This window comes from Bufo gargarizans, chromosome 1 (genome assembly GCF_014858855.1).
Source record: "Bufo gargarizans isolate SCDJY-AF-19 chromosome 1, ASM1485885v1, whole genome shotgun sequence".
Taxonomy (NCBI): domain Eukaryota; kingdom Metazoa; phylum Chordata; class Amphibia; order Anura; family Bufonidae; genus Bufo; species Bufo gargarizans.
The window spans coordinates 519,129,180-519,143,308 of NC_058080.1; the positions used below are offsets into that span (position 1 = coordinate 519,129,180).

Sequence of the window (14,129 nt, forward strand, 5' to 3'; positions counted from 1 at the left end):
GCATCATCAGCAGCACGGCCACTTCCCTTACTGATCGCCTTGCGTATATTAAATGGTATATTCTGTATGCTTGCAAGTGTGTCATATGTACAATAGATCAGGTTTTGTAAGTGTATGTGCAGATAAAAGTACACTGAATATCACAGATATTTTTGGGATGCGCACACTTTAAACAGGAGGTATAGTGCAAGTAATGTCGCTGTCACCAGCAGCTAATAAAAAATTACACTGAATTAATGTCACTGATATTTAGGATGCGCAAACGTTATACAGGAGGTATAGCGCAAGTAATGACGCTGTCACCAGCGGCTAATAAAAAAATTACACTGAAATAATGTCACTGATATTTAGGATGGGCAAACGTTATACAGGAGATGTAGCGCAGGTAATGTCGCTGCCAACAGCAGCAATTTTTTTTTTAAATAAGCAAATAAAATAGTCTCTGGTATGTTGCCTTTTTCTGCGTTGCAGGTCCCAATCGTGAAGTGGGTACAATTCACATAAATCTTAATCCTTTTTCCAGTTGGACCGCGCTGCTCCAGAAGGCAGGAAAAATACCACTTTAGACTCCTTCCAATAATCTGTGGATATAGGGAAGCAATAGGGCCACAGGAAGCAGCAGAGTCTCCACTCATTCGCCTCTGTCAGAGACCAAAGGATAGCTGCAATAGTGAAATACCATCACATATACGGAATAACAGTATTTATTATACTCACAAAAGCGAATAGAATACAAGCAGTATAAAATTGCATAGACCCGACCCAGGTTTCGCTTCGAAAAGCTTTGTCAGGGGGCTTTTTGAAGCGAAACCCGGGTCGGGTGTATGCAATTTTATACTGCTTGTATTCTATTCGCTTTTGTGAGTATAATAAATACTGTTATTCCGTATATGTGATGGTATTTCACTATTCTGGCTATCCTTTGGTCTCTGACAGAGGCGAATGAGTGGAGACTCTGCTGCTTTCTGTGGCCCTATTGCTTCCCTATTTCCACAGATTATTGGAAGGAGTCTAAAGTGGTGTTTTTCCTGCCTTCTGGAGCAGTGCAGTTCAACTGGAAAAAAGCAAAAAAAAAAAATACTTAATGTCACTGATATTTTGGATACGCAAACGTTATACAGGAGATGTAGCGCAGGTAATGTAACTGTCCGCAGCGGACACTGTCTACGGAAAAAGTTCATTGGATGTCACAGATATTTTTAGGCTGTGCACATGTTACACAGGAGATGTAGCACAGATAATGTCGCTGTCACCAGCAGTGAAAGAAATTACACTGAATGTCACTGATATTTACTGGAGATGTAGCACAGGTAATGTCGCTGCCACCAGTAGCAAAAAAAAATTGAATGTCACTGATATTTCGGATTCGCAAATGTTATCCAGGAGATGTAGCGCAGGTAATGTAACTGTCCGCAGCGGACCCCGTCTACGGAAAAAGTACACTGGATGTCACAGATATTTTTAGGCTGCGCACACGTTACACAGGAGATGTAGTGCAGATAATGTCCCTGTCTGCCGCGGCCAAAAAATTGCAAGCTATTTAGTGTAGTATGCGCTAGAAATATATATTGCTGCCAGATACAACTATAGTCCTTAATAGGACTTTTGGGTCTCTTTAACAATTCCACGCAATTTAGCGCAGGTTGTGCTAATAATTATATTGCTACTAGATGCAACAATAGCCCTTAAAAGGACTTTTGGGTCTCTCTAACAATTCCACGCAATTTAGCGCAGGTTGCGCTAATAATTATTTTTCTGCCATATACAACAATGGTCCTTAAAAGGACTATTGGGTCTCTAACAAGTTTTTTCAATAAAATATTACTATTTCACTCCCTTCACTATCTGTTCCTTCTTCAGCTCAGCTCTCACTGACTAAGGGTCCATTCACATGTCCGCGGTGTGTTGCGGACCCTCAAATTGCGGATCCGCAACACCCCCGGCCGGCACCCGCTATAGAAATGCCTATTCTTGTCCGCAGCTGTGGACAAGAATAGGACATGTTCTATCTTTTGCGGAGCTGCGGACCGGAAGTTCGGGGACGAAACCCGGAAGTTCGGGGCCGCGCTCCAACATGGCTACGGCATTACAGTGAATGGCATACTTACCCGCACGTTTATTGGCTGCATAGCAGAGCATGCTCACCCAACACTAGATACCACCAGTGTCTATTGGTTTCAAAAGGCCTGCCAACGGAGGCTTCAAACTGAGTCTCTGACTGTAGTATGGACAAAGCTTTAATGAGGACATGTCACAAAAAAATGCAATGAAACCTGCAAGCAGCATGTTATAGAGCAGGAGGAGCCAAGCAGATTGCTATATTCTGTAGTTTTGTGGGAAAAGGTCCAGTAAAACGTGAAATGTTTACATTTACATCTGCAGCCCTGTGAAGTGCTATCAGTACAGGGAGGAGGTGTTATCAGTGACTGCATTCATACCTGTACACACAATGCTATCAATCACTGATAACCTCTCCTTCTTGTACAGATAGGTATTCACAGGAAGTGAAAAATAGCAAAGATATAAATGTATAAATTGCAGGTTTTATTGAATCTTTTCCTCCAAAACTATACAGGTCCTTCTAAAAAAAATAGCATATTGTGATAAAGTTCATTATTTTCTGTAATGTACTGATAAACATTAGACTTTCATATATTTTAGATTCATTACACACCAACTGAAGTAGTTCAAGCCTTTTATTGTTTAATATGATTGATTTTGGCATACAGCTCATGAAAACCCCAAATTCCTATCTAAAAAAATTAGCATATCATAAAAAGGTTCTCTAAACGAGCTATTAACCTAATCATCTGAATCAACTAATTAACTCTAAACACCTGCAAAAGATTCCTGAGGCTTTTAAAAACGCCCAGCCTGGTTCATTACTCAAAACCGCAATCATGGGTAAGACTGCCGACCTGACTGCTGTCCAGAAGGCCATCATTGTCACACTCAGGCAAGAGGGTAAGACACAGAAAGAAATTTCTGAACGAATAGGCTGTTCCCAGAGTGCTGTATCAAGGCACCTCAGTGGGAAGTCTGTGGGAAGGAAAAAGTGTGGCAGAAAACGCTGCACGAGAAGAGGTGACCGGACCCTGAGGAAGATTGTGGAGAAGGACCGATTCCAGACCTTGGGGGACCTGCGGAAGCAGTGGACTGAGTCTGGAGTAGAAACACCTGTAGCAGGAAATGCGGCACCTGTAGCAGGAAATGGGCAACAGGTGTTGCATTCCCCAGGTCAAGCCACTTTTGAACCAGAAACAGCGTCAGAAGCGCCTGACCTGGGCTACAGAGAAGCAGCACTGGACTGTTGCTCAGTGGTCCAAAGTACTTTTTTCGGATGAAAGAAAATTTTGCATGTCATTCGGAAATCAAGGTGCCAGAGTCTGGAGGAAGACTGGGGAGAGGGAAATGCCAAAATGCCTGAAGTCCAGTGTCAAGTACCCACAGTCAGTGATGGTCTGGGGTGCCATGTCAGCTGCTGGTTTTGGTCCACTGTGTTTTATCAAGGGCAGGGTCAATGCAGCTAGCTATCAGGAGATTTTGGAGCATTTCATGCTTCCATCTGCTGAAAAGCTTTATGGAGATGAAGATTTCATTTTTCAGCACGACCTGGCACCTGCTCACAGTGCCAAAACCACTGGTAAATGGTTTACTGACCATGGTATTACTGTGCTCAATTGGCCTGCCAACTCTCCTGACCTGAACCCCATAGAGAATCTGTGGGATATTGGGAAGAGAAAGTTGAGAGACGCAAGACCCAACACTCTGGATGAGCTTAAGGCCGCTATCGAAGCATCCTGGACCTCCATAACACCTCAGCAGTGCCACCACAGGCTGATTGCCTCCATGCCACGCCGCATTGATTCCCGACAAAGTATTGAGTGCATAACTGAACATAATTATTTGAAGGTTGACTTTTTTTGTATTGAAAACACTTTTCTTTTATTGGTCGGATGAAATATGCAAATTTTTTTAGATAGGAAATTTGGGTTTTCATGAGCTGTATGCCAAAATCATCAATATTAAAACAATAAAAGGCTTGAACTAATTCAGTTGGTGTGTAATGAATCTAAAATATATGAAAGTCTAATGTTTATCAGTACATTACAGAAAATAATGAACTTTATCACAATATGCACATTTTTTTTAGAAGGACCTGTATATCAATCTGTTCAGCTTCTCCTGCTTTATAACATTGTGCTATCAGATTGGATTGCCTTTTTTGGTGACAGGTATTCTATAAATACTATGCAAAGAGGTATCTCCCAGGGAAAGAGAACCATCTTGTAGAAGTGGCCCCCTATGAGTCAAAGTTGGACATTGACTCACAGGGAGCCACTTCTAAAAGGTGGCACTACCAATATGACCAATATGGTTATTTATTTTTTTACTGGGAGATGCCTATATGCATAAATGTGTCATTGTCATGCTTTAGGGCTGATGTATGTGGCAATGCAGGTGCATTGCCCCTACCCATGTTTTGGAGCTGTAGGCATGGTGTGTGCCAATGTATGATGCCTCTCTGAGGCACCATATTTTCTCCTAGAAGCATTATCTCTGCAATACATAAGATACATTAAGAGATCTCTGCGTGGGAGACTGAGCTTTTGACTAAATTCTCTGCTCCTGAGAAGGCAGCCATCTTAAGCAACTCCCACAGCTTCTCACGCTGCGTGATAGTACAGGAAAACTCCTTCAAACTCACGACCAGATGGTATAAAACGCCTGTATTTCTCCACAAATTAAATCCATTCATACCAGATTTATGTTGGAGGTGTGGCACTGAACCGGGATCACTGTCTCACATCTGGTGGCAGTGCCACAAAATACGCCCCTTCTGGCTTCAAGTTGAAACTACTATTAACCAGGTATGCTCCCTGCAGTACCCAATAGTAGTTGACCCTAAACTGGCACTACTCTGGTGCCCAAACCATTCCTTTACCCCATCGAAAGCTAATCTGCCCACGATGCTACTCACAGCAACCCAACTACTTATCCCGCTCAAATGGAAATCAGATAGACCCCCTTCACAAGCGGAATGGTCGGATAAAGTGGACCAGTTGTACCTCTTGGAAGAACTAGCGGCCTGGGATATAGGAAACCGCCAGAAATTTCTACAGGTCTGGCAACCCTGGAGACTTTTCCGTGGCTTTGCTTGATCCTCCAAACTTCCTATCTTTATTGCAGCTACCTCCCCCCTCCCCCACCTACTTACATGTTGTCCACATGTAAACCTACATGTTGTCTTATGTTTATCCTCGTCTTCGTGATATTGTGACCCCTAGGAACACCTCCCTGCTTTATTAGGCACTCGCCCAACCTTAAGTTTCTACAATCTTGTATGTATTATGACTGCATATCATCAGTAGTTTCAAACAACTGTTTATGTGAACCTGCATAATGTCTGAAGATGTGATTATTCTAGCATTTTTTGTTCTTGTTAAGAGATATCTGTACCTTCTTCAAATACTTTGCTGTTATTTGAATAAAAAGAAAATTGGCAAAGATACATTCAGAGAAACTCCGTGGACTGATAAAACATTTTGGACTCTATGGGGGAGATTTATCAAACTGGTGTAAAGTACAACTGGCTTACTTGCCCATAGCAACCAATACGATTCCACCTTTCATTTTCCAAAGGAGTTGTTAAAAATGAAAGGCGACTCTGATTGGTTGCTATGGGCAACTAAACCAGTTCTACTTTACATCAGTTTGATTAATGACCACCTATATTCAGTGTGACTGAGCTCCTGAATATGATTGAGAGTCAAGACTATGTAATATTTTTACAACAAGGTTAGAAGCACACAGGTCTCAAGAAGGTCAATCAATTCTTTAGCATGAAAATTATTATTTAGTAGAGCTAGAATCCCCAGTCCATATTATTTTTAAAGCAGCCCTAGACAATTATTCTTCCTCCATCAAAACCTATACTTCCCCACATTTACATTCCCCCCTGTCATTGCTTCTTTTTTTCTTATGGTTATTTCTATGTATACTTTTTATGGCATTGTTCTCTAAGATGTTAAACATACTACTATTAGAAGCTCATGTTGGCACTGCGTGATGCAGTATTGATTGTTTTTGACGCTTCCTCTGACCATATATTATTCTCTGTAGGTGTTCATGAAGTCTGGTGTTCTATCCAGGCTAGAGAAACAGCGGGAGAAGATGATTTCCCAAAACATGATCCTTTTTCAAGCAGCATGCAGAGGATTCCTTTGTCGACAAAAGTTCAAGAAAACAAAGGCAAGGATTGATCTAATATATCCTTTTATCATGTGTCTTTAAGTCACCTGCTGCCACCATTCTTTTACTATTATATAAAATATCACAATGCATTTTTTGTACACTGATTTAGGTTCCTCATGTTCATTTCTCATTAGACTTCTATACTCTAGTGTATATATTTTATTTAATATACTTTTTTAAAAATACATTTTATTAAGTAAATTGGGAGCATACACAAAATACAAATACAGATAAATTACAAAATACTCTCCCTAAGCACCCCACCTAGATAAGCCACCAGGAGTGGAGACAGAGAAAAAAAAAAAACAGCCAAAAGAAAACAAAACAAAAAAAAAAAATACACACCTTCATATAATCTATGATACAGGCGGACTTACTATAATTTCAAGTTCCAATAATTAAATTTAATTCAATATTTAGGATCTAGATTAATTTTGCAAATTGCAGACTCTAATCTTGTTGATAGGTCAAAAAATCAAAACTCCAGTAACATAACATTTGAGACAAATCTCTCCCAAGTCTGAACTATAGGAAAACTTGATGATACGTCACCAAAGTTTAGCAATAGCATTGCATGCCAAAAATAAATATTTATATTTCATAATTTATACTTTAAAAGCTATGTTGGTAGTTATTAAGTATTCTTGCATGGCAAGACCACTTACTGTTATCTCACATATATATTCTTATTATTATAGCCAAATTTACCACCCTAACTCCTCCCACAGTTTTTACACTACATAGACAGTAATATACCGAAACGTGCGGATTGTTCCCGATTGGTGCTATTACTTTGTGGAACGTTTCGACGAATGGTTCATGAAATATCAGCGTTTTTGTGGTGAAATTGGTCCCATAGGAATGAATGTCGGAATGTTCAAAACTAGAGTGGGAGCTGACAAAAGCTAGAGTGTGAGCTGAAAAATCAGGACATGATTTCTAAACTGCCACCACTCCCTCATTTTCAAGCCCACCTACACAAATCTTATATCAAAACTTTCAGCTAACTTCCGGTTCCGGCGTGGGCATGTAGAGACACTGGGAACTTATGCTCCGCTCCACCGCCGAATATATCTGCTAGTCCTGCTTCTCTGAGAGCAGCTGGTGTACCGCCGCTACTAAGGTGAGGCTCTAGCAACTGTATGGAGCGTTACCTGCTGAGAAGTGGGCAGAAATCTACTCCCCAGACGGCAACAGACACAGAGAGTATAGACGAGGTCTGTCCTAAGATGGCGCCGTTTCCTCCCTCCTCACCGAGGCATGCATCGTCAGATGAACAAGAAGCCTCGGTCAGCAATACACAGCTGGATCTTTTTGAAGCCTCTGGTAAGGCGATTGATATCAAGTTGCTGGCCACTGAAGTGGCGAAACAGTTAGCCCCCGATATTATAGCCTCTTTATCAACTACTCTGCACGCGGCGCTCAACAAGTTACAAGAGGAGGTGGAATTGCAAGATCACAGGGTATCTGAGGTAGAGCAGCGGGTGGCTTGTATTGAGGAGGAGGCTACAGACACTGCGCAGAAGATGCAGGATTTATATCAGCTGGCAGAAAAGCTTATTGATCGCTTTGAGGACCTTGAAAACAGGTCCAGGCACAGTAATTTACGCTTGGTAGGTGTACCAGAATCCGTACCAATAGCGGAACTTCGCCATGTTTTCGAGGTGGAACTGCCACAGGCTCTGGGTCTCCAGGGTGGAAGAAGGGAGGTGGAAAGAGCCCATAGAGTGGGGCCGCGGAGAGATCAAACAACGTCTTCCCGCACTAAAGTGGACCAGAGGCCTAGACAGGCGATTTGTAAATATCTGGATTACTCCGACAAGGAGGACATTCTGTGGGCTTACCGAGCGAGGAAGGATCCATTGTATATAAAAGGGACTAAGGTCCTTCTCTTCGCTGACTATTCAGCGGAAGTGGCGCGAAAACTGAGGGCTTTTGGGGCAGTGTGCACTAGCCTCTATAAAAATGGGACTAGATTCCAACTGGCCTACCCTGCTATATTACGGATACAGCTCTCCGATGGTAGCTCCAAGAATTTCATAGATCCAATGGAGGCGGAGGAATTTATGTGGAATCAAGCGGACTGCAGGCAGGGATCCACTGACATAGAGGCTGATCGTCAGGATACCAACATGCGGGTTGGAGGCAATGGATGGCTCTAGCAACTGTATGGAGTGTTACCTGCTGAGAAGTGGGCAGAAATCTACTCCCCAGACGGCAACAGACACAGAGAGTATAAACGAGGTCTGTCCTAAGATGGCGCCGTTTCCTCCCTCCTCACCGAGGCATGCATCGTCAGATGAACAAGAAGCCTCGGTCAGCAATACACAGCTGGAACTTTTTGAAGCCTCTGGTAAGGCGATTGATATCAAGTTACTGGCCACTGAAGTGGCGAAACAGTTAGCCCCCGATATTATAGCCTCTTTATCAACTACTCTGCACGCGGCGCTCAATAAGTTACAAGAGGAGGTGGAATTGCAAGATCACAGGGTATCTGAGGTAGAGCAGCGGGTGGCTTGTATTGAGGAGGAGGCTACAGACACTGCGCAGAAGATGCAGGATTTATATCAGCTGGCAGAAAAGCTTATTGATCGCTTTGAGGACCTTGAAAACAGGTCCAGGCACAGTAATTTACGCTTGGTAGGTGTACCAGAATCCGTACCAATAGCGGAACTTCGCCATGTTTTCGAGGTGGAACTGCCACAGGCTCTGGGTCTCCAGGGTGGAAGAAGGAAGGTGGAAAGAGCCCATAGAGTGGGGCCGCGGAGAGATCAAACAACGTCTTCCCGCACTAAAGTGGACCAGAGGCCTAGACAGGCGATTTGTAAATATCTGGATTACTCCGACAAGGAGGACATTCTGTGGGCTTACCGAGCGAGGAAGGATCCATTGTATATAAAAGGGACTAAGGTCCTTCTCTTTGCCGACTATTCAGCGGAAGTGGCGCGAAAACTGAGGGCTTTTGGGGCAGTGTGCACTAGCCTCTATAAAAATGGGACTAGATTCCAACTGGCCTACCCTGCTATATTGCGGATACAGCTCTCCGATGGTAGCTCCAAGAATTTCATGGATCCAATGGAGGCAGAGGAATTTATGTGGAATCAAGCGGACTGCAGGCAGGGATCCACTGACATAGAGGCTGATCGTCAGGATACCAACATGCGGGTTGGAGGGAATGGATGGCACCGGGTTTCCTCATCTCTACCACAGAGGATGTCAAAATTTCAGAAACCTTCGGGGGCAAAATTCACGAGGAAGACGGGAGGACTGTGATTTCATTGTCAGGTTACATCCTGGTTATTTGGACCTATTCTTCAAATCCTGTGTTTTCCTTTCATTGTTCCAGGAATGATTATAGGGACATTTAATAGTTCCTGGGGTATATAGCTTATAGCATCTAATTGGCGGTGGTGTGCCGCGTCCAATGCTAGAAAAAAGGAATTTCTTGAGCTGATTGTGGTGCTAACCAACAGTTATTTACTTTTGTTAGTTTTATTCTTTTTTCTTAGCCATGGTTTTAATGTGGCTGATTTCTCTATGTTTTGGGGCAATTTATGAGCAGTCAATTTCTAATGTTTCATGGAGTGCTGTCGGGCTGGGAGGCAGTGCTTCAATAGAAGGTTTTCAAGCTATGACAGAGGGTGGGGGAGGAGTTTTCTGTCGACATATGGATCTTACACTAGTAACAAATTTATGAGGATAGTCTTGTGGAACATGAAAGGATTGAAATCTCCTAATAAGCGCATGAAGGTTCTTAGACAATTGCGCAGACTGAAGACAGACATTGCGCTGTTGCAGGAGACCCATCTGTCGACAGCAGACTTCCATAGGATAAGGAAGTTGTGGGTGGGGGCGGTATACGGTGCTGCAGCAGTAGATAGGAAAGCGGGAGTTTTAATTTTAATAGGTCGTCACCTGTCACATGTAGTTCATTCTGAGGAAGTAGATGACACGGGGAGGGTGGTAAATCTACATATTTCGGGCCCTTTTGGGGACTATAGTCTATACAATATTTATGCACCGAATCAGGGTCATAAAGCCTTCTTTGACTCGCTATGTACTAGAATTTTACAGGATATGCATAGCGCCAAAGTAGTGGGGGGTGACTTCAATGCAGTGATGAATCAGCGGGAGGATAGAAGGTCAGCTAGTGGCCATAGTCAACAATACACTCTGGGGGACTTTGCCGAGTCATTGTCTCTCAGGGACATATGGAGGTTCTCTAATCCTCAGGGGAGGGAATTCACTCACTATTCTCATGCGCACAAGAGTTGGTCCAGAATTGATTACTTGTTTTTGTCATCAGCAATTTTACATAGAATGGCTGACATTGTAATAGGTGATATGGTAATTTCAGATCATTCTCAGCTCCTGCTGGATTTTAGAGAAGTGTATACCAGGGGAAGTGAGTTCATATGGAGGTTCCCTAATTACTTGGTGAAAGATGAGCTTCTGAAGGGGTGGTGGATAGAATTTGTTGATGACAATAGGGAACAAGCAAATAATCTGATATTGTTCTGGGAAGCAGCTAAAGCTATTCTGAGAGGTAGGTTGTTGGCTTATGTCTCCTCTATTAAGAAGATGGCTAGGGCACAGTAAGAGAGGGCGAGTGAATGTTTAAGAGATGCTTACAGTGGCTTTCTCTTGGCCCAGACCCAGATAGCCAGAGAACGCTGGGTCTCGGCTAAGAGAGACTTCGATGCGTGGGCAGAGAAACTTGAGATTTCAAAGCGGTCCCAACTAGAGGCTTGCCTGCACAGATTTGGCAACAAGTCTGGGAAGTTGCTGGCCTCTCTGGCCAAAGGAAGACACCCATTAAACCATATCCAGGTGGTGAGGAGGGGTGATGGAACCAGGGAGCACAGACCACAACAGATTAATAAGTTATTTGGGCACTATATGGCTGAATTTTATTGAAACGCTGGTGATAGAGTAGAAGAAGGGAAGGCCTCTTTGGAGCAAATTTTCCTTGCCAACAATTGAGTGATTTGAACGCCCCCTTGACGGCAGCGGAGGTACAGGCAATTATAAAATCCTTTCCCTCTGGTAAGGCCCCCGGCCCTGATGGGTATACGTCTGACTTTTACAAAGCTATGGATGCCCAGGTGGTACCGTATCTGACTTCACTTTATTCTTCTCTAGTTGAGGGGAATGTGTTGCCTGATTGAATGAATACGGCCCATATAACATTACTTCATAAGGCTGGTAAGGATCCAGAGAGCCTGACATCTTATAGGCCAATTTCACTGATAAATCATGATCTTAAAATATTATCGAAGTTGCTTGCCAATAGGTTAGCTGCTGTTCTCCCTACTTTGATTTCCCCAGACCAAGTAGGCTTCATTAAAGGTCGGGCGGCTGTTACCAATTTAAGGAAGGTACTGTTGGCCCTTTCAGTGGCGGGGAGGCCGGAGTATCGGGGGCAGGACCCAGCCATTCTCACTTTAGATGCCGAAAAGGCTTTTGATAGCATTAACTGGAAGTGGCTGGGTCTTACCCTGGACTCGGTAGGCATCAAGGGGATGTTTCGTACGTTCCTCTATATCTAGGTCCGAGGGCAAGGGTATGTACAGGAGGTTATTTGTCTGATTCTTTTTCGTTGCAAAGGGGAACTAGGCAGGGTTGCCCCCTGTCTCCTCTCTTGTTCGACTTGGCAATAGAGCCATTGTCAAGATGGTTGGACTCGGAGAAACTATTTAAGGGTATGTGGGTAGAAAAGAAGCAGATGCGTGCGGCTTTATTTGCTGACGACATCTTACTTTTTGTGACCAACCCTGCAAGGGATATTGGGAAGATCATCAAGGCCTTGGAGGATTTTGGTTCTCTTTCTGGGCTAAAAATCAATAGATCAAAGAGCGAGTTCCTATTCTTGAAGGGTGGGGGGCAGCGGGGGACGGGAAGTGGTCTGGGGGGTATACCAATAGCTCGCTCTCACATAACTTACTTGGGTATTAAAGTTGGGGTCACTCTTGAATCCGTATATAGACTCAATTATGATCCGTTAATAACTAAAATAGTTAAGGAACTACAAAGATGGCATGATCTCCCGCTGTCATTGTTGGGGCGCAATAATCTTATTAAGATGATGTCAGTCTCCAAATTGCTTTATCCTATGCAGACTATCCCCATTTTGTTAAAGCATAAAGATGTCTCTAGAATTGTTAAAGCATTCACAACATTTTTGTGGCATGGAAAGAGGCCTAGGATACCAATACGTTCCCTAATGAAGGGGATTGAACATGGAGGGATAGCTTTTCCCGATATAAGGGGATATAATCTGTCCTGCATGGCAAGGCACGTATGTGACTGGATAAATTGATCTAGTTATTACTCAGCCTTGACATTAGAGAGGGAATTCTGTGCTCATTGGTCTCCTGTGGCGTTGCATGCGAGGTTGCAGGTAATTCCTGTGTGGATCAAGCAGTCTATGTTGTTCAAAGATACAATAGCTACGTGGAGGATTCTCCGGAAAAAATACTGGTTATCCTACAGGATCTCCAAGCATCTTCCTTTATGGAATAATCCTGAATTCGCGCAGGGTAGAACGAATAGATTGTTTGAGGAATGGAGACGGAAGAGGATTCTGTATGTAAAACACTTACTTCATGACACGGAGCCTAGATGGCTGATGGGAGGAGAGTTGATTGAAAAATTCTCTTTGTCGTCCTTCCAAACTATTTAATGGTCTCAGATAAAGGAGGCTGGGATAAATCAGCTGGTGTTGTGCAAAAGGAGGTTCGTAGGAATATTCTGGATATAATCCTTGATTTAGGAGGCAGGAAGGTGTCGATTTCTACAATCTACAATCTACACTGACATGAGGAAGGAGGATGGGATTAGGGATAGGAGTAAAAGTTTGGGGAAATGGGCTGAGCAGTTAGATGATAATGATATTGAACAAAAGATATTAAAAGGTTGGGAAGTGGTTAGGAGACATGTCATCAATGAGTCATGGAGGGACACTCAGGTTAGATTTATGTATAGGGCCATATATGGCTTTAATATCCCCCCACATCCAGCTAAACCAGACAGAATAACCAACTGCCCGAAGTGTGGTGTGGGATACACTGACTTATTCCTTGGGATTTGGACTTTCCCACAGAGTAAGAGGTTATGGGAAGAGGTGGGAGATTTGGTCCGAAGGATCTGGGGAAGGGAGTTTACATTGTCCCCCCAGCTGTATTTATTTCATTACGAGAATGATGTGGTTGGTCGAGGAGGTTTACCCCGTTTATTTCATACTGTGTGTATGATAGTAAAACGTAGTATTCTGCAAAAATGGTTTCAGGCTGATACTCCAGGGTTGCAGTTCATAATAGAACAATTAAAAAATGTATTTCATTTGGAGAGGTTAAATTCTCTTGATGCAAAAGAACGACAAGCTAAGGGGTTATTTCAGAAATGGAAACCTTTTATTATTCATTGTATGTCTGACGAAGAGATACAGTTAATTATGAAACCGTTTACACTTACGGAATGGTACTTAGAGGGTCAACTGAGGGGGACGTTGGGCTGCCTGCTGCTCCAATCTTCTAGCTCATCTTAGCTCTACGGAAGGATTGCTTGAATATGTCATCATATTTTGACTGCTTGTACTGACTGTACTTTATTTATGAATGTATAATGCCCCTATGTATTTTATTTTATTGAATTGCTCCTTGCACTCAAAGGGCTGCTGTTCTGTGTTCAGAGGTGTACACTCTGGATGTATTGTCTGTCTTGGAAAAATAATAAAGAATTATAAAAAATAAAAAATAAAAACTTTCAGCTATCCCTACTGCCACTAAAAATGGCCACGGCTAAGCCATAGTCCTGATAGTTTCCACAATATGACCATTTGTTTGCAACTCACGCCGCCCATTGACATTCATTGA

The 14,129-nt window shown here is 42.9% G+C and overlaps 1 protein-coding gene across 1 annotated transcript in view; it reads left to right on the forward strand.

The window, feature by feature from the left end:
• MYO18B (myosin XVIIIB) overlaps positions 1-14,129 on the forward strand; it is a 758,252-nt gene that overhangs the window by 332,213 nt on the left and 411,910 nt on the right. Inside the window, exon 24 of the mRNA XM_044275382.1 lies at positions 6,124-6,252. Coding sequence (XP_044131317.1) covers positions 6,124-6,252 — 129 coding nt within the window. The remainder of the gene's footprint in view (positions 1-6,123; positions 6,253-14,129) is intronic.